Below are 24394 nucleotides of genomic sequence, written 5' to 3' on the forward strand. Positions count from 1 at the left end.
ACGGTGACGGCGTACGAACCTTTTAAAACTAGTCATGGTGCGTTTCAATGTGTTTGGCTTAACGAACCTAATAAATCTTTAATTCAGGGCGTTTGTCACTCTCAGTATTAAACAACTTCTTCACGGTGAGCTCGTTGAAACTATCTCAACAAAATGGCCATTTAATCGAAACCGTGCGCGCTATACATCAGAAGTGGCCATGCTATCGAAACGTCTCGAAAAGCTATAACAAGAACCGATGAGTTTGTGTATACTTATCCGCGGAGAGGAATACACATCGACGAAGATTCGCTTCACCACAATTACGGCACATGACGGTTGCAAACACCAAAATGAACGGGGTGTCCTTTGAGACTTCGTTATATACGTGATTAAAATTCCTATCAGCTACAAGAGAAATGTCTTGCTGCATCAAAATATTCATTTTGTGCGTCAAACAACAAAGAATACAATAATATCTATAAAAAATATGATCGCGTCGCGAGTACAGCACGCAATTCAATTGTAATTATGGTATTTTATTTTCTTTGCAAAAGGTACAAAACAATTACAGGGTTTACGAGCATTTAAAAGAAGGTAATTCTGTGGTGTCACTGAGACAAATATATGTAAACCCTAGGTAAAACTGCAATTCCAGGAACTTCAAATTCATCGCAGTGATTTAAATGCGCAAAGTGTTCTACTAAGAATTTCAGTTGCGTCGGTTTTTCACGGACCCAAGGCCTATATATATATAAAGGTGTTGATGAGACGCCAACTTATCGGCTTTGTTTGCCCGTTGATAGGTTCGCAAAGCGTGTTTAAGCTATTTGAGGCGTTAAATGGCGTTACTAGACTGTCCGGTGAGAACATTGGGACTACAACACCATCGGAAAAAAATTGTCTAAATTTGGAATTGAAAACATGTCAAAAATAATGTGATAATAATGTGGGGAGCAGGAATGACACAGTGGACAGAGGGCTTGTCTCCCATCAATGTGGCACAGGTTCGATCCCGGCGCGGTACCATATGTGGGTTGAGCTTGTTGTTGGTTCTCGCCTTGCTCCGAGAGTTTTTCTCCAGGTTCTCCGGTTTTCCTCCCTCCCGGCAAAAACCAACACTGCAATAGGACCATGATAGAGGGCTCACATGAAAACCAGCTAAGGCTGACGTGGCTATCCTCTCTAAAACATTGTAGTATCACTAAACTTGTCGAAAAGAAGCTGTGTTTGACTGATTTTTTTTAACCCGTGCACATAAGGTCTCACAAGTGAAACAACCACCCACGTGATCAGCCATTGCAAGAAGCATAGCTGAAACGGCAAAAAAAAAATCTTTACATACAGGGATGTTTCTCCCACGCACGCTAAAAGTACAAATGGGAAATCTGTCTTAAGACTTCTCGCCCAGAAACTTTTAAAAGTATGATTTCGTGACTTATTTTGTAAACAACTTTATACAAAGAAAGCATGATCGTTAGCTAGACTGTACCTAAGGCAAAAAAGCCTGCGTCGAGTTTCATCAACAGCTAAAAGAAGTATATCCAGTCCTGCATATGTCCTCTTTGTAAAACAGTTCCAGTGCACTGTAAGATAAGTAGTTGTATTCTTTGACGTCCTCTCCCCGTTTTAGAACCTTTGATCAGTTCCCAACGCCCAAAGAAAATCTTAAGTAGCCTGCAAACAAGCTTTCTAATTGGAAAGAATCGTAAAACGGGGCTGTCTTTCCAAATGTTCGTCTTGTAGTAAAGAAAACGCTAAAGAAGTTGAACTGAGTTTGATTTTGACCTAGCAGTCGAAAACGGTTTTTATTTTTGAAATGCTTATGCTGAATACGCTTTCTTGACAACCATTCATCCAAATCTGGAAGTGATGGCCGAGACTGTGTAGAAGCGCCCTTTGATATAGTTCTGGCACATCGCTTTAACACCGAAGCCTCCGTGTTAGTGGTTTGAAAAGCCCTATGCATCTTGTAAAACAAGAAGCAAAAGAAGCATTTGCTGGGACATCCCGTAGGTAAAGACGATTCGAGAACACTTTTCCAACCCTCAAGCTTTGGTGGAAGTGGTTTTTTTTTTTGAGAATAAAGTACTTTATTGGTTTCCTGCACTACTTAGTGGTAATTACAACAACTATCACACATATCGCCTAACCTACTTATCACTGGTTTCAACAGTACTAACGTTGACATTTCTCTCATGTATAACTTAACTAATTTCATGAAGCTCCTTTTTAGTAACTACAATCCTATGAATTAATTTAAGGTGGCTCAAAACAGTTTCCAGCAATTAGATTTGGATGGGTCATTATAACCACTCTTTATCACTTGATGCTACAATCATGGTATAAAAAAACTGCCCAATCATTGGTGAACACGTTATTATCATTTTCGTGACACAATAGGTTACCATAGCAATAGTATGACCTGCTAAAAACACCCTTAATTACAGCTTCAGGGGCTTATAATTCAAAACCGGCACGGCGAAATTTTTTTATATTATCAAATTTTAATAAGCATGATAAGACGCAACTTTGGCAAAGTTTTAAAAAAAGCTGCACATTGGGTTCAGAGCACCTTAAATTTATGTTATTTTTCACTCAGTCATACCACGAAGACCTGAGCTGAATACAAAATCCATTGAAAGATTCTCAAGTAGCTGTTGTACGGAGCGCGAAACAATCAAATATTCAGAAAATTCAGCAAGACCAGAAGTAGATTTTGAGCCCAATTGAGGCGAAATCGTGTTCGGCATATTTCTACCAAAGAAAGCTGTATTAGCAGAAACTAACTATGGTTCGTTTCTATTCTTACTAGGACCTGTCTATGGTCAAAATACAAGCGAAATCAATTTTTCGACTTGTGCCATTGATAGACGATTTTGGTCGATTGTTACAGGAATTCACTCTTAATTATTCAACCTTAGAGTACTTTTCTTAAATCTTTGTATTTTTGTAATATATCAAGGGTTGTAAAAACGGCGAAGAGATAAAATAATAATAATAATAAAAAGACTTTCATTATTCGATTTTGATCCTTTTTTTTAAAAACGTGGCAAGAAAATGGTGAAGAAAGTCTGCGCGATGAAACGAAAAAATGATGATGATGATCAGAAGGTCAGGTTGATACAATGAGAAAGCACTGTGTACTAAACAACAAGTACACGTCAAATTTAGCGAGTTTTTTCAAAGTTTCACCATCTACGCTCAGGACCACGGCTACTGCTACTACTGGAAGATAGTCTTGATCGTGGCCGGTCTGAAAGCTGGATCATGACATCTCACTGATTCCCCGTTAAGTCTTCAGTTCTCTGCTAGATCAACGTCAGTCTCGTTCCCATAGCCCTCCGGGTTTCGTTTGATCACATGATAACGGCATAAAGGACGAGTAGCAAAGGGGTGGACGAAGATAGCCACCGCGTATTCTCTTTGAGCCCACAGCCTTCACTTGCAGTATGCCTAGAATTGCTTCTCTGTTGTAAGACTTTCTTGCAGCTAATATACAAGCGGTAATCCATTTGGCAAATTTCATTATCGCGAGAGACAAGAGCGCAAATCACGGATCATCCCTGCAATTTGTCCAACTCATCTACAAACTCCAGCACATCAAACACGTTTTTTAGGCCTAAGTCCGTTCTAATCGACGAGTAGAAGAATTCTGGACTCTACAATCAGGATAAGAACACATTGGAATTAAAAAGTAATCTACTTTCTAGCTTCAAGTTGCAACTTGCTAAAAGGACTCCCTGATCAGTGTGGACAGGGTATTTAAATATTGCTTCGATGACCAGCGGAAAAACGTCTGCGCTGGCACGTAATAGTCAATTAACGAGTGATTTTTATTTGTAGGATCGTTCTCAACAATCAAACTGCCGCCAATTCAGTTATATTTTAAAAATAAACATAATTTACCTCCTTTCTAAGATCTTGCAGTCGCAACAACATCCGACCATCCAGCCTTTCAACAGCTTTTCCATTCAACCTGTAAAAATTGTTTTGAAAGTTTAACTAGGAAATTTAGGGAGAAAAAATGTCTCAAATTTCAAATGTAGTATTTGTCATTCTTTAGAAAAGAAGACCCTCTTTCGCATGACATCATCAAGTAAGGGCTGACCAACCTCGTTATCAAAGGAACAGCCTTTTTCCCAGGGAACGCTGACTTTTTCAGGGAGATGAGAAAGATACCTGGAAATGAAGCTGACGTTCGATAGCCAGCAGAACAGGCGAATCGCGAAGCGCGCTCGTGTGTCGCGTTTCGTGCTCTGCCCCAAATTCGCCTGTTGTACAGTAAGCAATCAATCAAGTTTAGACAATTAGCATTCCTATTTGAAAGAATTGGCTGAACCCTTTTTGAAAATGATTTGGGAATATAAAGAATGAATATTTAGCCACATGAAAAAAAAAAAAACAAAATCACTCAACTGCAGGGGGCGCGAATTTTGTTCTTGTATACCTTGTTTGCTAACTATGATTTTAAAATTGCATAACCTTTATCTATATTTGGAACGTTTTTAAAGCATGAGGGCTAGTGGGGCCGAGCAATTAAATGACAAAAACATGCAAATATTTCAAATTAAACAAAATTAGGTTAAAAACCCCAACAAGCATGAGGCAAACCAGTTGGCTATTTACAAGCGTGAAACTGGACTCGGGCCTATCGCGTGACAACTCCAGCCAGTGGTCAGAACGGGCGTGAGTTGAACCGGCCGAACACGCAACCTAACCTTATTAAGTCACCCTGCCTCCTCACGATGGAGGAGACACTAGTTCGTGAGGAAGCTCACCATCCACTGAATAACACAGAGAAATGGATCGTATTTACAACCACTAAAAAGCTTGAAGTATTGCGGAAGCCTGCAGAAAAGAGTTTCTGACCTCTCTTCCAATCCCACATCGTTGATCCAACTTTTGACATCACCGAGTGTCCAGGATCTGATGGAAGACTGGGGCGAGGCATCGACAACATCTTCTAGCACGGCTGCAATATTAACATCAAATCAAAAATCACACCTCTAAATCGATTCTTAGAGTGGTCACTGAATGACACACGAGATTATCCTGAAACTAGACAATCACCAACGGAATCAGTCTTTAATGTCAATTATCCCATTTCCAAAGTAACCACTCAAATCAGGGAAAGATAGATAACTTGGTCAATAGGTTACGCCAACGAGGGGTTACTGCTTGAAATATCATCTTTCTACATTGGCCTCAGCGGATAATTAACTATTACTGCAAAATATGGTGATTTGGCAGTGGCGAGCAAACCAATCATTTGTCGAAACCGATGGCTGAGGCAAATAACTGATCTGCAAGACACGGACAAATCACGATACTTTGCGATAACCGAGTTCAATAATTGTGTTATCATTCGATCACCAAATTTGTTTTCATATTCAAGTCACCCCGTGACAGCTCAGTGAAACGATCAGCCATTTTTCACACGAGAGCGTGGTTCTAACTAGGTATGCACGAGTAGAATATTATTTGCAGCAAAACACATTTAGACGGTATTACGTATTAGCATACCATTATTTGTTGGTAGTTATTTGCAGGTCACGTGGTGGACTCTCGGCCAATACCTTGTTATCACCCCCAAAATTAACAATAAGTAACAAAGTGATTTACAAGCCTGCCGATCGGACAAAACAGTTTCTTCAGAGACTTACAGCTTTTGTTAATATTTAGCTCTAAAGCTTTCATTAAACAAATGCTTAACAATGGCATTTTTATACCTTGAACAATACTTTCCTGGACTGCTATTTTCCCTCTGTTTCCCAGTTCCTTTACTAGCTTGTTGGCGTTCAAGTCTAGTTTATGTTTTTCGCTGAAGTCAATCCAGAATTTGGAGCCCATTATAAAGCCAAGCCATCCGTCAGGTCTGTATTTATTTTCCATCATCAATGGAATGATGTCTTTATGCAGCTGGAATGTGTACTCTGCTTCTAAATTAGTTCATTAGTCAAAATAGAATTTAGTTAACTTGCTTCAATTAACTAATAAACTCAACAGTATTCACTTTACAGCACATCCGGGTTTCTACCGCTAGGGCGACTTATAACATGGTTGCCACAGACATCCCTTTTCAAAATACCCTGACTTTTCCCTGATAAAAATAAAATTGAAATCCCTAACCAAAGAAATACAAAATATCAGGTCTAATTCCGGCTTCTTCGTTCATTAAGAGTGATAATTTTCAACACATTTTTCTTCTTCATCAAAAAAAAATATCGTTGAGACAACAGTGACCCCAAATCTTTCTTCCAGCCTTCAATGGTGTTAAGACTGATATCAATTTTCCTTGACTCAAAATAAAATTCTCTGACTTTTCCCTGACCTTGAAGAATTTTTTTCGCTGACCATTTCCTGACATGTGACAACCCTGTATAAGGTTCACCGTGACTGGACGATTTAAAGAGAATTTGCACACTGCTAGCTGGTGATTGGCTTACATTTTGCTTTAACGAAAAAAAAGAGCTGTGGGCTTATTTCCTTTTTCAATTGCGCACAATGTTTCTGTTCAGTCCATTGGAAATTTCCAAGACGGAGACAGAACCTTCCGAAAAGGTAGTCCTGTCTCCCCTTCGGCCTTTCCGAATGTTAATTCGAGTCCCATTCCGTCACGCTTCGTTTGTACCAGTTTCCAAGCTTCTTGGTTTTAACGGGCTCACACTTTAACCATTTCTTCGGGAAAACTTCCAGTGAAAGATTCTCCGGCACCGAACAGAAAGTCCGAACCAAAATTTTCGAAAATGTTTTGTTAATCAAAACCAAAACACCCTCCTTGTTTCTACGGTTATGGAGACTATTCTTTGGTTTCAAAGAACGTCTCTTATATTTTTAAATCATTGTTACAAAATAATTTGCCAAAGAACACATTTTTTATAGATTCCTCTACAGACCTACAAGTATTTAGCTCTCCCCAATTCCTTTAGGAATTTCCATGTCCATGTAACTTTTAATTTGAAAAGGAAACAATGAAGTTTCCTGCTAGGAACTAACCAAGGTTATTATTCATCTTCCCTCTTTATCAGGTTTAGCTTTTGAGATTTCTTCGTGTAATGATCTTTAAACATTGCAACTATTGCCACAGCATCTGTTGTAATTTGACTCTGAAAAAGAAGTATGCTAGAACTAACGTGCTAGAATTCCCATTTTTTTTTTTCAAACAATTGTAGATAACTGGAATTAACTGGAATGAACTTACATTGGACACTCGATGTGAATCCAATCGATAGAGAGCTTTTAAGGCAAAAGCTAGAAAATTCTCAATGACAAAATGTCATAATTTTAATGAGAGGGGGTGAGGAGATATTTCTTTCTTCCTTTTTTGCGGTCTGTTTTTATATGGGGTTTTGACTCCTTTGCAGATCGTCCATATGGCTTATTTTCATTCTTTGAAGTAGTCATTAAATCATTACAAATGTGATATATCATTACCTGACCGGCAGTTGGGGCTCTCTTTGTATTTCTGAGATACACAGACCAACACGACGCTGGCATTTTCCACAGCCTTGGCCATGCTCTCCAGTGTAGAGCCGCCCATCTCATCAATGTCCATCCAAACCTTGTAGCCGTCCGCCTGTAGCTTGTTTTTTAACTGAATCACAAGTGTTTGAACATCCCACTGGTAACTTATCATTACGTGCTTGGTGTCTGAAATGAATAAACAAAACAATGCAAGCTGTGACGAAGTTAAAAATGCAATACTCCAGTAACTAATGTTACTTACAGACATTGATGTAAGAATTACATTCATATCTTTTTCACCCATGATTATAAAGCCTTGGCCAAACGGATTCACAAGTAGTCGCAAGTACCGCAAGTTGAATTGAACTCGCGTAGAGACTTGCGCTGGGTGGCTAAATGGACTCGCAAGTTTCCTCGCAAGTGGCCAAAAAAAAAAAAAACATTTCAAGGCCATTTCACGTAGACATATCCTGTATTTCATTTGCTAATAGATTGCTATAACAGACGCCACTCGACCTGCGTTGACATGGGTTGCGTGGCCAAACAGTGAAAAACTTGTGTCGACTTGCGTAAAAATTTGATTTCGACCAAAGTGAGCACAAGTCATCGCAGGTAAGTGCACACAAGGCCTGACCAAAAGGACTCCCAAGTAGACCCAAGTTTTCAACTTCGGTGTACTTGCGAGTCCATTTGGCCAAGGCTGAATATCTTGTTAGTCGTTTTTAAACATTTACCTGTAGTTAACACCCAGTCATAGAAACTACTTCACTATCAGCATTTAATTCTGTATGGTGTTTGGGGATTCCCAATCGTAGACAGCTGTCTTGCTGGGGTTAAATCACTGAGAGTGGTATAGAGAGGTAATAGGCAATAAAAGATCTTCATACCTTGCACATGCGCACCTGTTGCTTCTTGTATTTTAACTGACTGTTGTTTCTCCTCTGCGTGTTTCTCTTTGCCTTCGCATTCCCATAATGCACCAGCAGCAGCTTTCTTTATCTCACTGTTCTCTGACGTTAGAAGTTTCTTTAGCTCAGGAATAGCAACTGTATCACCCTTGATTTGTTTTCTGTTTTCCTCATCAAAAGCCAGGGTCCACAGTGTATTACAGGCGTTGAATTTCTCCTCATCGTCTTGTGCACTTTGCAACATTTTGACAATGATAGGAATAGCTCCACATTGAGCAATCTGAAATGAATATATTAAGATTGTAAAACTTCTAATTATTGCATTACACCTGACCAGGATACTCAATTTTCTTTTCAATGAGGCAGGTTTACAAGAAATGCTTCATTTGAGATACAGGATTAATGATTTTTATTCTGAAAAGCAATAAACTAGCATCTTTATGGTTAAAAGACAAGTCCACATGGGGCCAAGTGCTCCATACCGCCAGTGCTTATTCCAGTTTCTAAAGCGACTAGGAGTATTTCTACTCCCCCCTGGATGGGATGTTAGTCCATCACAGGGTTACCCCCAGCATTAAATTCGCCTTACCCATTTATACACCAGTGGGTAGAGAGAAACACAGATAGAGTAAAGTGTCTTGCCCAAGAACACAACACAATGACCCTCAACAGGGCTCAAACCCAGACCACTCAATCCAGAGTCCAGTCCACTGACCATAGGTCACTGCATCTCCTATAGAATGCAAAATTCACAACAGCAGTTTTACCGTTTTCTTGTTGCTGTCATTGACTGCAATTTGCGTCAGACCTTCAGCAAGTTCAGAGGAAGAGAAGCCTATATATCTATGGCTTAAAGTATTCAGCGATCTTTCCAGCAAGCTTGTGAGAAACTTTATTGGACCTGAAGAAAAAACACATAATATACCAGTAAAGGGAGGCTTATAACTTAACAAATAGATTCCATGTTGTTGTGCATGTGTTCAGTAATTGATCACAGATGACGCAAGAATGTGGTAAGAACAAGAAGTGGGGCACGAAGCGATAGCTAAGAATGTCACTGATATGTGTGTCCGCTAATTCAAACTCCGTTATTTTGGACTCATACCCGTTTCCCTTGGCTTTACCCTTTAGTCAGTAACTATCAGCTATTTCAAACTATTTTTCATTTCCCCTGAGAGTTTGAAATAGCAGGGTTTAACTGTAAGAATATCTGTTAGTGTAGGCATAAACTATGGTGTAGGGAACTTTTGAATTCTCCAAATCTTTCTCTCACGTTTGCGTCATGCAACATTGCAAGTAAACATATGAGCAAAATGTTTTATTTCTAAAATATTAACATACACAAACTGAACCACAGTTGGTCCTAAGTTGGGCAAAGATTTCTTCTTTGCTTCTCATGAATACTGAGTACATTTCAAAATTTGCATTACACTGATCAACATTAAAATTAAGCACATATGCATAAGCATAAGATGACATATGCCTATGCAGTAAGATATTGATAATAATTATTAGCAGCTTTTGTTAGGAATTTTCCTAAAAAAGGTGCCTAAATTATTAACTTTTTACTGCATCTGCATATGCCAGCTTATGCTTATGCTTATATGCTATAGTCAAAACCAACCTTAAAGGCTTGTTTACACTAGCGCATTCATGTACTGGTGAAACAAATAGATTCATTTGTGCTCATGGGCGTAAGCATAAGCCGACAGATGCAGAAGTATGATGTTGACAATAAGCACCTTTAGTTCTGATAATTTCCAAACAAAAGATGCTACTTAACACCACTCTACTGTGTTTACATATGCTTATGCTTGCGCATTTTTGAGAACCAGCCTTTAGGTTTACCTTCATCAGCCATGATCAAATAATTGTTCTCTTCGTCAATCAAGTAGGCCAGAATAAGCAGACTTTTAGCACTGTAAAGTGCAACTTCTGCTTTGAGCAAAGGTACGAGCACATTCACTGCATGACAAGCGGCAAAGTTCCTCCTTGTTGGCACACGTTTTGATAAGTTATGAAGGGTGCCCAAGGTCCGAGATAGTACCTTGCCACGCACCGTGAATCTAGTTTGGTGCTGTGTTTGGGCATTCTGTCATAAATACAATGCAGTACAACCTCGATCATTAATACAGACATTCAATGAACACAAATCAACACTGAGGTAAAAAAAGCAGAACATCCCAACTCCCCCAATGGGGCTTTTCAGGGCCAAACAAATAATGTTAATGAAGACAAGAAGGTTAAAAATCCCATCGGGAAGGAAGCAAACAACCACGACAATGAGCTGAACTCAGGTCTACCATAAAACAACTCTTAGTAGGTAGTGGACAAAATAGGATATCCACCTGCGACTTTGGGATTTCTCAAGTCCACCACACTAACCACTTGGCAACACTGCCTCCCTCGTAACTAGCTACAAGTATAGGAACACTTACCACAAATTTTAAGTTGTGTGGAATTGTGTCCTGGAGTTCTTTAATCATTTCAACAAAAAGGTGCACCATACCAGCTTCATTGCAAGCCAAGCAAAATGGATCATGGACATCGGTGAAATTTAGAAGTACAGCGATTAACTGAGAAATGATATCCTGTGACATTTTTAGAGCATCGGTCTTTGCTTTGTCTTGTTCAGACTCCTGCAAAAAAGGTTTATAAAGATCTCTTATACATGTAAGTAAACTTGTGCATGTCTAATAGAAGGGCCCCTGGTACTTTCTGAGGACTAAACACTTATAATATGTAGACTGTCATTTTGTCACATGATTTTCGATTATCAGATATACTTTGTACAGTACCAACATTTTGACATAATTAGGGATATGAGATCATGATAGCTCCGAAAGCTCCAAGTATGGCTGGGGTTCAATATTCTACTTCTGAAACAACTTAATTGAAGTATGAATTAAACAGAATCAGGAAGCAATATTTTTGCTCGATAACAAATTTTTGTTTTAAGCAACTTTTCCAGTAAAGCTATTCAATTTTACTGCAGTGCCCAGATGTGAAAGAAATGTACTTTGAGGTTAGTTGGGCATTATGCACATAATTTTCAGCGTATAAGCACTCAAAAAAGGCCCCAACACCAGCTGATAGCCAAATTACTTATGGGAAACTTGTTATCCAATTTGATAATCGTAAGGGTATAAGGGCAGGAATACCAATTGACACTTCATATTAACTGAAAATTCTCTCAGAATCCTATGAGCCATTATTTGTGACTAGCCTTCCTATTTTACTGCGACTCAATTGCATAAAAAAGGGGCATGCAGGTACAAAACACGGGCTGGATCAATTCAGATGACTGATTTAAACAACAGCAGCAGCTATAATTGTTTATGCCTTGTTCTTGACTAAATCAGCGATCCAAATTCATCCCATCAGAGTTTTTTTCTCTGCCTCACAAAAAAGTGCCCCACAGGATGTCATTAAAGACCATACCCCATAACACCTGACACGGCTGAGTATGCTTGATTTTCCCTTGATGCTACAGGTGAAATTACCTGTTTTTGATAGAATTCACCCATAAAGTAACAAGTTTGCTATACAGCTGTGGAGAACAAGGCTACAGGTGACTCAAAACTTAATGACAGCCCTGAGTGCCTTGTGCATCATCTCTTGAACTGAGCATGTCTCGCAACCCTTTTGCCGCGGTAAACATTGCACAGAATAGACTCAAGTTGTGAGCTACGCTAATTTCTGGGCATCTTACACTAGCTGCCCTTCCCAAACTCCGAATTTTGCATTTATCTGTCACGCTGACAAATATCTCAGGGGTTGGCCAGCCCCCACGGGGTACTCCCATATGTGGACTATATAGGTATGTGCCGCCCCAAAGGATATGTTTTTTTACCCGTTTTGGCCATGTTTTTTAGAAGAAGCTACCTTTTTGTCACAGGTTGGTTTCCAACCTAATAAAAGCATATAAACATTGCCTTTAAAATTGATCTGAACAAGGGAACTCAGGTGTTCAATAGGGTATCAAATTTTTGGTCAGGTCATAAATAGGATGGGCAAAATCACAGATTTTGTTCTTAAATAGGGTATGGTAAGCGTTTTGGAAAGCGGGCGTACCCCTAGGAGTACACACCCCCCAGGTGGCCAGCCCACAGTGGACAAATATACAGCTGGCAATATCTTGTGCGACATGCCTCGCGCAAGTCTCTCATCTGTTCAACTAAATTTATATTCATGTAGTAGCTATACTTGGAGGCATGAGTTTTTTAAACCAATCATTGAGTGTACCTGTATACAGCAAAACCAAACCTTTTTTACAACATTGCAAGTCAACAAGAGTGCTTGCTAAGACTGCTAACCTGCTCCTCAGCTCTCAAACCCAAATCACCCTTGCTTCCCTCTGCATCCTTTTCTCTGTCCCATGTGGTTAGGTCTTGGTATTTAGTTCTGCTGTCAACAATTATTTCATAAGCAAGCTTGGGAATCCCCAAAGTTACCGCAAATTCTGTCAGTGCAAATCTATTCTTCGGACTCTTATCTAGGATGTAAACATTGTACAAGCCTTTAACATGTTGGAATGCTGCCAGTGAAATCAGATTGCCATGGTTTTGGGCTTCCTTCAAAGCGTGATAATGATCCTTAGTTGTCCTCAAAGTTGGTGCAATGTCCGGATATTTTTCGCTGAACAAAGTTAGTGCAGAAGTTGGATTGACAGGAAAATCTCTTGCTTCTCCATTTCGATCTGGATTTTTGGATACAATATCCACTTCATTTAGGTAACCCGCATCATTAATGTTATTTACCGACCTGAGCCTTGCAGTATCAACCATAGTTACCACGATTATCAGTTGAGTTCGGCGGGACGAAAGTTTGGTCACCAAGTTTAAACGTAAAAATCGTGTTGTTGTCACGAACAACTGACTCGTATCCATTGACAACTTGTCGACCTTTGACGTCATTGGCAGCAAAGCGTGCGACATGCGACCAACGCACAGCTGTTAACGGCTGTGATCGATATTGGGCTGTTCCGAAAACGAGAGTGCCGAGTGCGGAGTGCGGAGTGCGGAGTGCGGAGTGCGGAGTGCGGAGTGCGGAGTCTAAAAAGAAAAGAAAAAAATTTTAAAAAATTAAAAAAAAATTAAATAAAAGAATTTAAACGTGAATTAAAAGAATAATTAAATACATAAATAAACTAGAAATAGAAATTTAAGAAATAAAAATAATAATTATTAAAAAATTCACACCGCCTGAGGTGGACTGTTCATATCGCGTATATTTCATTCACTCCAAATGCTATATTCAACTCCCGATTTTCATAATTAGCGGTTCACTTTTAGGAAAAAAAAGTAAAGAACAGTCCAGTTTTGACCATATCCAGAAAATGTGAGAAATTACACCTTCGGTTTCCTTGGAAAGCTGTGTTGCCTCGAAACAAACTCAAGCTTTACTTTCCAAAACTGCCCGTGTGAATTAACCCTTCAACCATTCAACAACTTGTCAACTGCGCGTCCAAAAGTTCTCGCAATTTGATTGATGAAATTCAAACTAAAACCTTGAAAGTTTTTTTAGCACTGAAAAATAGTAAGATAAAAAAAAAAAATGTGGATTGAGAAATAAAGAAACAAATAAATACACAGGTAAAGCTGCATTTTGAGAAAACAAATTCTAACAATAAAATATTTTCCCAAAAAAGCCATTTTAACTGGCAGCGCCACTTGTCTCGCCAACTCCACGTGCAGCTGCGGCCATGTATTCAGTTCTGTTGGAATTTAATATCTTCTCCGATCGAAAATTACTGATTTCAATTCCCCAGCTCCCAGTCTATAGTCATCGTGGAATTAGCGTTTCGGTTCCTTCCGACCGCAATATTCGGGACGTACCATCTCTTTAGGTGGTCGGTCCACCGTAAGAGATACCAATTCTAAAACAACACACGATTTCCCAAAATCGCGTTTTTAACCTCCAATGCATAAGGTACCACGAGCACCCTCGTCCCGTCCCCCTTGGCCGAAGTTTGTCGTTCTCAGTTTGACAAACCGGTTTGTTCCCCTTCTTCTCTTCATTTATGTAGGACAGGGGCGGGGGAGAACACACTGCGACGCCTGGCACTTTTTATGTACGGTGTATCTGAATCATTCAACGCAAAATGACGTCACATCCGGTAAAAAAGCGAGATGAGCGGCAAAATCAAATTTGAATATGGCATAATCGTTCTCTCAGTAAAATGGCAATATTTTGCAATCGGCCGGATGTTTTTAACGTTTTATTTGGCCACGATGAACAAAATTTTGTCGTCTTTCTCGTCATATCAGTTTGTTTGAAGAACTGGACAATTATTTATTTAAAAACACGCTGTTTCGAAGGCGTGTTTTTTGCGAAATGTCGTCATTTCTTCGTCGCTGAATTCCACAGGAGTCATCGTTTGCGTGGAAATAATGAATTCTAGGTAAGTTGCACTCAATTCAAATATCCTATTCTTTTAGGTAGGCCTTAATTGCACTAACAGAAAAGCGCAATGACAATTTTCTAGACGTGGGGGAATCTAATTAACAGAAGCACATTTTTTCAAATTTACCGTTGCCAAACACTCGAGAATACTTGAGAGCTGTTAATCGTATCACTGCAAGAATAGACTTTGAGGAAATTTCTTGCCGATCGACACTAACACAAATTCATGTTTTTGCTTATGACTCAAACTGATGCCATAAAATATGTTACGATTGGAAACCTTAAACAAGAAATGTTTTCCTTTAGCAGTCCCTTAATTGATAAACGCTACAGGCAGGCCGTGAACCCTTAAAAAAAGCAAGAGGATAGTTTTAACGGCGATTCAGTAATTTGGACAGGTCGTGGTTTTTTATCAGTTATAATCAAATATATTTTTTTGTTTCAACAATGTTAAAATGTCGCAAATCGTGTGTTTACATAATCAAACCCCTTTTAACGCGTCTAGAATTGATTGTTTAGTTGACCGGAAAGGGACAGGCATCGAATCTGTCATCTTAGTAACTGTAGCCAACCAAAGATAACATTGTACGATTTGTTTTTGTCTTTTGTTTTAGAGAATCTAGGAGTGTGTTGTAATCGAACTCGGGACGTTGTGTGAGGAAAATATATATGTTCAAAATTCTATCGTGAGTGACTGATTTTAGCGCGAACTTTATCGGGAAAACATTTTGTTGTCAGGCAAACATCTAATTCCCAACACAAAGTCAGCAACACTAAGTTCCAATACCCTCCAGCCCTGATCCAATGTGGTCAAGCATGCACCTTTAATTTCTTCAAACCCTCTCCTTTGCCCCGTCTGCAGACCAAGTTCATTATCTTTTAATCCCTGTCATATTCGCAACTCATTTTGAAGGTTGCTCATACATTTTGCATTATTTTTTCAGTGTGCTTTCTCAATATAATCTTACATCAAGACATTTCAATCCCTAAGGGAATGTGAGAAAAATAGCAATTCTGACAATTCTATCTTATAGAGTTTGATTTTAATTTATCATCGTTTCAATATGCCATCTTATCAAACTGTTCCTAAACAGTAGTGAAATTTCATGCCCCTACACCTAGCCATAAATGGAAGTCTGGGAACAGGCAATATCAACGGTGACACTGGTGATTTTTCCAAGCTATTTAAATGAACTCATCAGTCTGACAATGAAGAATGGTACAGTAGAATTACTAATGAATCAGACTGAGTGACATTGTTATTGTTAGTGTTGTGCATGAGAGTGATGCTAGTGTCTGTGAACTCGGACCAGATCAGCAAAGAAAAGGTTCCGTACTTATTAAGAAGTTGATAGAGACCAACAAGTTTGTGCTCACTAAAACTGAAGAAGCTGGGTCAGACCTGTCTTAAGGCCAGCTTCATCACTACGTGTCAAGCTAAGAGTTCCTGACCTGTGTACGTGGGAAGACTCCCTGTAATGACCTATATGGGGAGTCTCGGCTCAAACTGGGTACCTTTTTTAGGCTTCAGGTATAGTGATTTCACAAGTTGAGATGTATGAAAGAGTAGGGAAATCTGTCATTTAGGGATAATTCCATTCTTCTGGTTCTAAAATGAGCCAGAATGATGGGATTCTGCAATACTGTTTACTAACTCCTTTCCAAGGGAGTAGAAAAGGGATGCAGTATTCTTAAATAGGTTTGTAAAAGGGTACATGTACCCTTTTGCAATGAAAGGTCTACAAAAGAGGTGTCTTTTCTATCAAAATGTATACAAAAGGGTGAGGGGTAAAGCCTGGTTCACACTTGCGAGATAAGCATAACACAAGTGAAATAAGCACAAACATAAGCACAAGAAAAAGAAACATGGCCCAACCCTTTGAATACCAAACTTTCGCCAAAAAATACCGTTTTTAACCATTTAGTCAGGGTGTTTAGCTGCCATGACGCTAAATAAGCCTAAGTTTTGCTAAGAAAGCTTTTTTTTGTACTAAAAGGAGAGATTTTTCGAGGATTAGGTGCAAAATTGAGCAATATTTCAATTTCGGGCATGCGCATAAGCCAATTTTTTTTTTTTTTTTGGCCATTAACCGTTCTCAATTTTGTTTGTTGCCCTTTACCTTTCTGTTTTTCTCGGCCCTTTTATACTGGCTACCTTTTGCGTTGCATGTTCTTTCTGTTTGCCGTGAAAAGTTAGATGTTAATTACGGGCGAAGCCTAGAAATGGACCTTGATCAATCATAGGCGTAGTGGACCATTTTACCACCGTTTTTGCACCAAAACTGATAACGTTGTTTTTCGATTTGCGACGTCGGAATGTCGTCGATATCTAAACCCGACCATTGTACGAAAAGGCCTAACCTAGTACTACTATCTGCTTACTACTATCTCAAGAATATCTGATGACATTTCAATTGATGACGTCACAAGTGGTACAAAGAGCACGACCATTAATTACGCATATATGCGTACTTGGTATTCAAAGGGTTAATGGACCTCGAGATGGGGCCTCCCAATTTAAAACTTTGTAGAATACCCCTTTCCCCCCTCCTCCCCACCCCCAGTTGTGTAACAAAGATGTTCAAATTATTGTTTTGTGGAAAAAGGCAATTCTTAAAAAAACAAAACAATGCCAAGGGATTGAGTGAGTGTCAATGCAAGTTTCCATTTGTATTTTGACTTAAAATGGGTATAACATTATCCTCAAGTATAAATAACCATACTTTGGAGCTTCACAGAGAGACCCAAACTGATAATGAAAACAAGTCATACGTTTTAACACTTAAACTTTTATTTTTGCCCCTTGTACCTTGTGATCTTTGTAGGGAGATTCTGAAAAGGTTCCCACCCTCTCCCCCCCCCCCCCCAAAAAAAAATTCAAATTTTATATAAAAATCACAATTTTATCTTGGAAATGACCTCAGAGACAACACAACATCATTCTTATGGCTATCTTTTATCTTAAAATGTGTTTTCAAGAAACTACTTATTAGGAAAACAAAAATGTTCAAGGAAAAAATGAACAGGAAGAAACATCAACATACAAACTATTCAGTCCCATAAAAAAATTTCCAAATTATATTCTTACCAGGAAAACAACGTACCAAAATTACTTAATTAATAAAATTGATGTAGTGAAATTTTCTATTTAATTTTTGTAAACCTGATCTTACAGAATGCAACCTTTGGTTTAACTGGTTCAATTTACTGTTAAGGAATAATTAAATAAATCACACCAGAGTGGCTTTGTATCTCTATTGTAATTCCCATTATCAGTAGAAAAATCACACGTGTACAGGTCCACTGATACTCTTACATGTATATTAAACATGGGAAAAGCAGGTGACATCATCTAAATCATAGCATTGAATGCCTGTGTGGGGTGTATATGCCAGGAGGTAACCACCTAAGAAAAGACAAAGTAACATAAATTATGTCATTGTTTCAATGACTCACTGTAAGTGAGTATTTGTTCATTTACCACCTCCATAAACAAGATATATTAATGTCTAATTTTTATTTCCGCTTTAAACTTTTCAAACCTACAGTTTGTTTTCTCTTTCAGAGAGCTCTTAAAATTCACTTGTGAGCACATCACCCACCCCTCTCAGCCCCTATTCCTACTCTCCCATAGCTAGGATCCCATTTCAACTCCCCAACATTTCTATAATCACATTAAATCAGCAATTTTCTTTTTCAAAAACAACAACAACCATTTTATTTTGCATAATACATAGAATATCATTCAGCAAAAGAATACATTAAACTTAAATAAACAGAAAAAAATAAACTTTGTTCTGACTTAGATTCTTCTCCACTCAGCCATGAAAGCAATGGTGGCAGATTTCCATATATTTGTTGGTCTAGTTTATTACCGCTCTCAGATTCCCACTTCCCTTTTGACAGAATTAAATTCGGTTAAAGAATAAACCACAGTCACTCATGTAGTTTAATCAAATTAAAGCAGAGGCAAACATAGAACCAGAAAATCACTATAATTTTGGTATGAACGATACCAAAGTGTAACTTACATAATTAATATAACATCTTTTCTATTGTAATTTAAGACAGTGCAGCTACTAATAGACTGACCACAAAAACCTAAAAACATGACTTAGAAACACAGGTTAGTGAGGATATTGCCAGTTTTGCTTTTGCCACCAACCACTCTGCTTTTAAAAACATACATGGAAGATAATGACAAAAGCAATAACAAAACCAACCTCTGTCAATTCAATAAGCACGCCAAATTCACCTCCAAAATTCTCTTCAACACCTCACAGTACATATAAATGTCAGCAACATAAATTCAACTCAATGATTTGGCATGCTACTATCATCAAATTTTACCCCTTTATATAGAATTTTAAGGAGTATCACAATTAGAATTCCACAATAGATTACAAATGCTGTTTACCTTTGCAAATATCTGCATTACTTCTGGAGATATTTAAGTTTAAAATGCGTAAAATATATGCAAATGAGATGACTAGTACTGATGATGTCATACACCCAACCCAATATTACATCAAGTACGAACCAAATGATATATACAGCAGAGATCATTGAAACTTGGTAGCCTTATAGTTTTACATGCAACACACTAAATATGGCTATAAAAATTATGTTCCCAATTGGCAACTCAATCTTTTCCAGTCCCCTCTAACCCAATTTCAATAATTCAGTGATTTTCAGCTCGAAAAACATTAATCCAAGCCATGACTTCGACTTTACTAGTATCTAATAGGCTTGCTGGATAATGCAGATAAAGCACCATTGGCAAATATCAAAATGGAACCCAAAGGTGGCCAGAAAAGCCTAGAATATCAGGGAAGGTCTGAAACGCAGTCTATTGCCATGGTAACAAAACTGTTATGCTCATATTATGTAGCACATCTGCATATTGCATCATAAAAGCAATTTAAGCACTGTCCCCAGGAGCCCATGGTCCAGTAGTGTACTTGGAAAATAAATTTCATAACTTTCCTGAGAGATTGGATGATCTAAATGGTATGTGGGAGACTCCCAGAATATTTGCAAGAATGTATGATCTCTTTACAGGTATTCATTAGACACTAACACTACCAACATGACTGAGTTTGGAAAATATATACATATTTTTAATTTATGATGTTTGAAATTTCCCCCTCCCCAATCTAACATGCTGGTCTTCTTTAATTTGGTACTTGAAATTGATAACAACGATGCTACACCTTGGCAAATCGTGGGCCAGGATATGTTGCACAGTCTTCACATCAGATAATGGGTCTGTACATATTATTTATGTATTTATTAAACAGAGATCTCCCCATCCCATCCCTATGGAAATTACAATTTTGATTCATACTTTTCTTTAAAAGTTTGGCTTTTGAGACCCTCCCCACCCTTGGAATTTCCAATAATCTCCTTGGGGCGGGTATGGATATTTTCTAGAACCACACAATGAAAGAAATAAACAAACTTTAAGATAAACTGTTAAAGTATAAGCCAGCGGGACATATTAATACATCGATTAACTTCAGACAGGATTGATCGTTGCAGCTATATAAGCAAAAGTGAAATTATAGCCTGAAAAAAAAAAATTAGGTGTGAACTGGATTCGAACCCATGACCTCTGTGATACCGGTGCGATAACTTAATTGATTCAAGTTCTATGCTACAACATACCAAACTGCTAATTTATCATGAAGTGACACAGCTAAAGGAGAGTTGTCAAGGTATCAATTTTTTTTTGTGATTTCTAAAAGATCAATATGAGTCTTCCAAATTTAAGATTATCATACCTAACAAAAGACATACAGTAGGGCACTGTACTGTGTGCTCTCTCTACACACTCTTCCAAGCAGGATAGTAATACATATACACGTATTTTGTATAATTTGGAATATACTGTTACTGCATGGTCATACAAGAGGCACTAGTTACTGCTGAGTAGTCTTAAAATATGTGAACTAAATGTGACAAAATGTATATTAAATCCGCACCAGTTCAGTACAGTTTAATACAAAATCTTAATCAAGCGCAGAAAAAAATAACTGTTAACAGCTGATATTATATGTGCTTTGTCAAGGTTTCTGGAGGGGTTATACTTTTATAAAGTACCTGGCAGCAAGTACTATTTTGATTTGCTAAAGCAAGACTGTAGTAACTACTGGGAAAATGTGTTTGGTACATCCCAGAAAAATTGGGGGGGGGGGGGGGTCAGTGCGGCCCACTTCACAAAACCCTTAACCTATTTATGACCAAAATCTGCGATTTTCCCTACCCCGAGCATGGCAATTATTACAAAGAAGTGCATGCCAGGAATAACAGGTATAACGATGTCCTGTGGAAATTTTATAAAAAGGAGTATGATATCTCGTTGAGTACAGACTGCTGGCATTTTCTCAACTTCATTTGTTTCGTTTTCTCTCCAAATCCAGCAGTGTTTATACAGTCAAGCCTTGGTGGTCGCTTTTTCGTACGGGAGGTGGTCGCTTACGAGAGTTTAGACCATATTGGGTCTAAATTTTGCCTTATTACCATAAGGTAGTCGCAGTCGCTTACGAGAGGTGTTCGCTTACAAGAGGTTCTAAATATAGTGGTTTGAATCGGAAACTTTTGGTATTTTGGAAAACTGGTCGCTTACGAGAGGTGGTCGCAACGGAGGTCTTCTAGCAAAATAACTGATCTGTTCACGCTTACGACAGTATTTTGAGTTTTTGTGCCTATATTTTGAATTAACCGGAGTCGTGCGTTACTTTTCATAATCGATATGTGTAAAAGATTAATAAATGGACAATTTCAATTATTTCAAAATTTCTTGTTGTGCACGGTCAGGTTATTAATGTAAACCAAAAAAGTTTTTGCAGAGCACGGAAAAGACTAGGTACGAGTTTAGCGCTACAGTGTTACGCAGGACTTCCAGGTAGCGGTTTTCCCTGTAAGGTCGCGTAAGAACAGGCGATCCGACTTTTTCACTCCTTCATTTACTCTCTTCCTACTCAGCAAGACTGTGGGCTCCCTGTGATTTGACTTGAAAACTTTCGGTATTTTAGAAAACTGGCTGCTGAGGGGAGGTGGTCGCATGAGGAGAGGTGGTCGCGACCGGTGGTTCGACTGTATGTTTTGTTGTAAAGCGAGCCTTGGGCTATTTTTTTAAACACAAGTAATTGAGATATGTCGCATATATACATCGAATACTCAGGGGAGCGGCTTCATCCACCCCCAGCCCCCAAACACGGTGGGATAACGATAACGACATTGCGTGTACGTCCGCGGGTTCAAAGCCGAGTAATTACTAAGTCTTATAAAGCTCCCCAAACATAAATTTATTAAAGAATTAGTATGAATTATGTCGCTAAGTGGTGCAACTTTTGGACAGCTCGGTTGATAGAGCGTATGACTATACTCACCTCAGTCACTGGTTCTTTCATGCATCTACTAGGAGGAAGGAATATAAGTGTATCTTGGAATAAGAATAAAGAATTGGTTCACGCTTAGCGTGCGTTCCTTTTGTTTAAGTTTCGGCAAAGTGAAGATCATTCTGAACAATCCAAACTCTACTTCGAGCCTTTGACTTTTCGGTAAGCTAAGATGTTTACTTAAACCTGAGTACTTCGACTTTGTTTGTGTACATTTTCATTGGGTATTTTTGACTTTGTTTGCCTACGTTTTCATTATAATTAATTCGAAGAGGTGAATTTTTCGTTGACAATTTTAGAAACCAGGTTAAGCGTTTTTGTTCAACCGTTGCTCAACTTATTGTGGTTTGTTAAGATCCTAATGACCTTTGGTTTACTTCACCGTGCTTTGCTTGTAGTCAATCACAAATAAAACATGTTTTAGCGTCCAAGTTGTTGTCGCCATGTAATAAAAGAATTGTTTGATGTTTTTAGCTGTGCGTATATCGAGTTATGGATGCACTTCGAAAGTTTGGAGAAACCTCAAGAAGCTAGAGTTGCTCTCGGCTATCGCCGCGATCATTGTGAAATGGCACAAGACAGCTCCTGGCTCGCCGATCTTTTCAAGGAAGTTTGCAGTGGCCACCCTTGTTCTTATTATCTTCGTTGTTTACGTTGCCAACTTAGGGAAGATGATGAACGTTGAAGGTCAAGACGAATACATTGCGGACGAAGGGAATGCGGAAAAGTTCAGGTTTGTTGCTCAACTATCAATTACAAGGCTTCACAAGACATTCACGCCCAAATCTCTACAATATTGACGTACACGACGGAGATGACAGTCATAATGCGTTTGCCCATAAAACTCCTCTATCTCTAAAACTTCACAACTGTGATTTGGAGGCCATTAACTGTTTACCAACACAGAAATAATTTAAAGAAGTGAAGGCGATACCTGAGTAATAAATGAAGTTAACTTTTGTGTTCACGAAGGAGAGAAACGAAAATAACTGATATTAATAAAAATATTTATTCTGGAGGAATGTAAATCTCTCCATTCGTTGCCTCCTTGTCGCTTCCTTGAGTGGGTAGGGTTGCTTCAACTTGCAATAGCATTATATTCAATGCGAAATATCTTGGAAGATAGAGACTTCTGTTTACCGGTGACTTTTCCTCTTAGGGAAGATGGCGCGGATTTCCTGCTGCCAAAATGTGACTTCACTTTCCATTAGTTTCTATTTAAAAACCCTAGTATTTTCTACTTCAGTATCAAAAAATGGTCTATTGTTCCGGCCCAACATCACTGATTAAGTATTACACAATAGCCCTTTTGTTATTGGTAGCGCTGAGGGACTTTTGCCGAAGCTTAACGAAAACCTCGCGACCGATCGGAAAGTTATCAGCATGACAATTTAGCTACATTGTGGGCAGTGAGTAGCGTAAATTTGCACTCAAAAGATTTAAAAAAAAAAAAATTACCATTGGGGTACCCTAGAGAAAGATTGGCGTTTGTAATGCGCACGGGTCGGCTGTTTGAATTTATGCCACTTACTTAATTTTAGATTTAATTTGCCTGGCTTAATTAATATCCATACTTTGCATGGTGTTTGGCGCAATCGAAAGCCTCCTGAAGAATAGTTGAAAAAAAAAAGGTTTGCCCTCACGGCTGTTCTAGCAACATGGTAATTGATCACTGTTCACGATTGCCGCTTCCCTTTTAGCCGAGCGGCGTTCAGACAAACACATATTATGTGATTCTTTCAATATACAGAACGGCAAAAATTACGCCATGTTCTCAATATGTGAATACTACTTTCATATGCGAAATAACATTAACATATATAGACGCTCTTTCTCGCCGATGTTCAGCGGCGAGGTAATTCTGTCTGTATAATAAAGGAACCAAAATCTCGCCGATGTTCAGCGGCGAGGTAGTTCTGTCTGTATAATAAAGGAACCAAAATCTCGCCGATGTTCAGCGGCGAGGTAGTTCTGTCTATATATTAAAGGAACCAAAATCTCGCCGATGTTCAGCGGCGAGGTAGTTCATAAGCTCCCCAGGGCATTTTGAAGCTGTTGCCGCCATTGTCAAATATTCACCATATAAGGTCAAAATCATTACTGAACTAATCACTTAGGCCCAGTTCAGACGCCGAACTTTTCATGAGCCGAACTTAATTCGAATTTGGACCGACCCAAATTATCAAAAGTACACCTGTTGATTCAGACGTCGAACTTAATTCACCGAACTTA

The 24394-nt window shown here is 38.6% G+C and overlaps 1 protein-coding gene across 1 annotated transcript; it reads right to left on the reverse strand.

Annotated features, from left to right (window-relative positions):
- Positions 1-693: 693 nt before the first annotated feature.
- Positions 694-13793, reverse strand: LOC145499713 (uncharacterized). The gene is made up of 10 exons (XM_081479239.1): positions 12671-13793; positions 10793-10993; positions 10203-10446; positions 9122-9255; positions 8334-8634; positions 7417-7632; positions 5712-5921; positions 4852-4954; positions 3889-3958; positions 694-3641 (listed from the first exon to the last, which is right to left on the reverse strand). The coding sequence occupies exons 1-10, from the start codon at positions 13289-13291 to the stop codon at positions 3540-3542; spliced, it is 2202 nt and encodes a 733-aa protein (XP_081335365.1). The 5' UTR covers positions 13292-13793; the 3' UTR covers positions 694-3539.
- Positions 13794-24394: the final 10601 nt, after the last annotated feature.

The sequence above is a fragment of the Orbicella franksi genome, chromosome 10 (genome assembly GCF_964199315.1).
Source record: "Orbicella franksi chromosome 10, jaOrbFran1.1, whole genome shotgun sequence".
In the NCBI taxonomy this organism is placed as follows: Eukaryota; Metazoa; Cnidaria; class Anthozoa; order Scleractinia; family Merulinidae; genus Orbicella; species Orbicella franksi.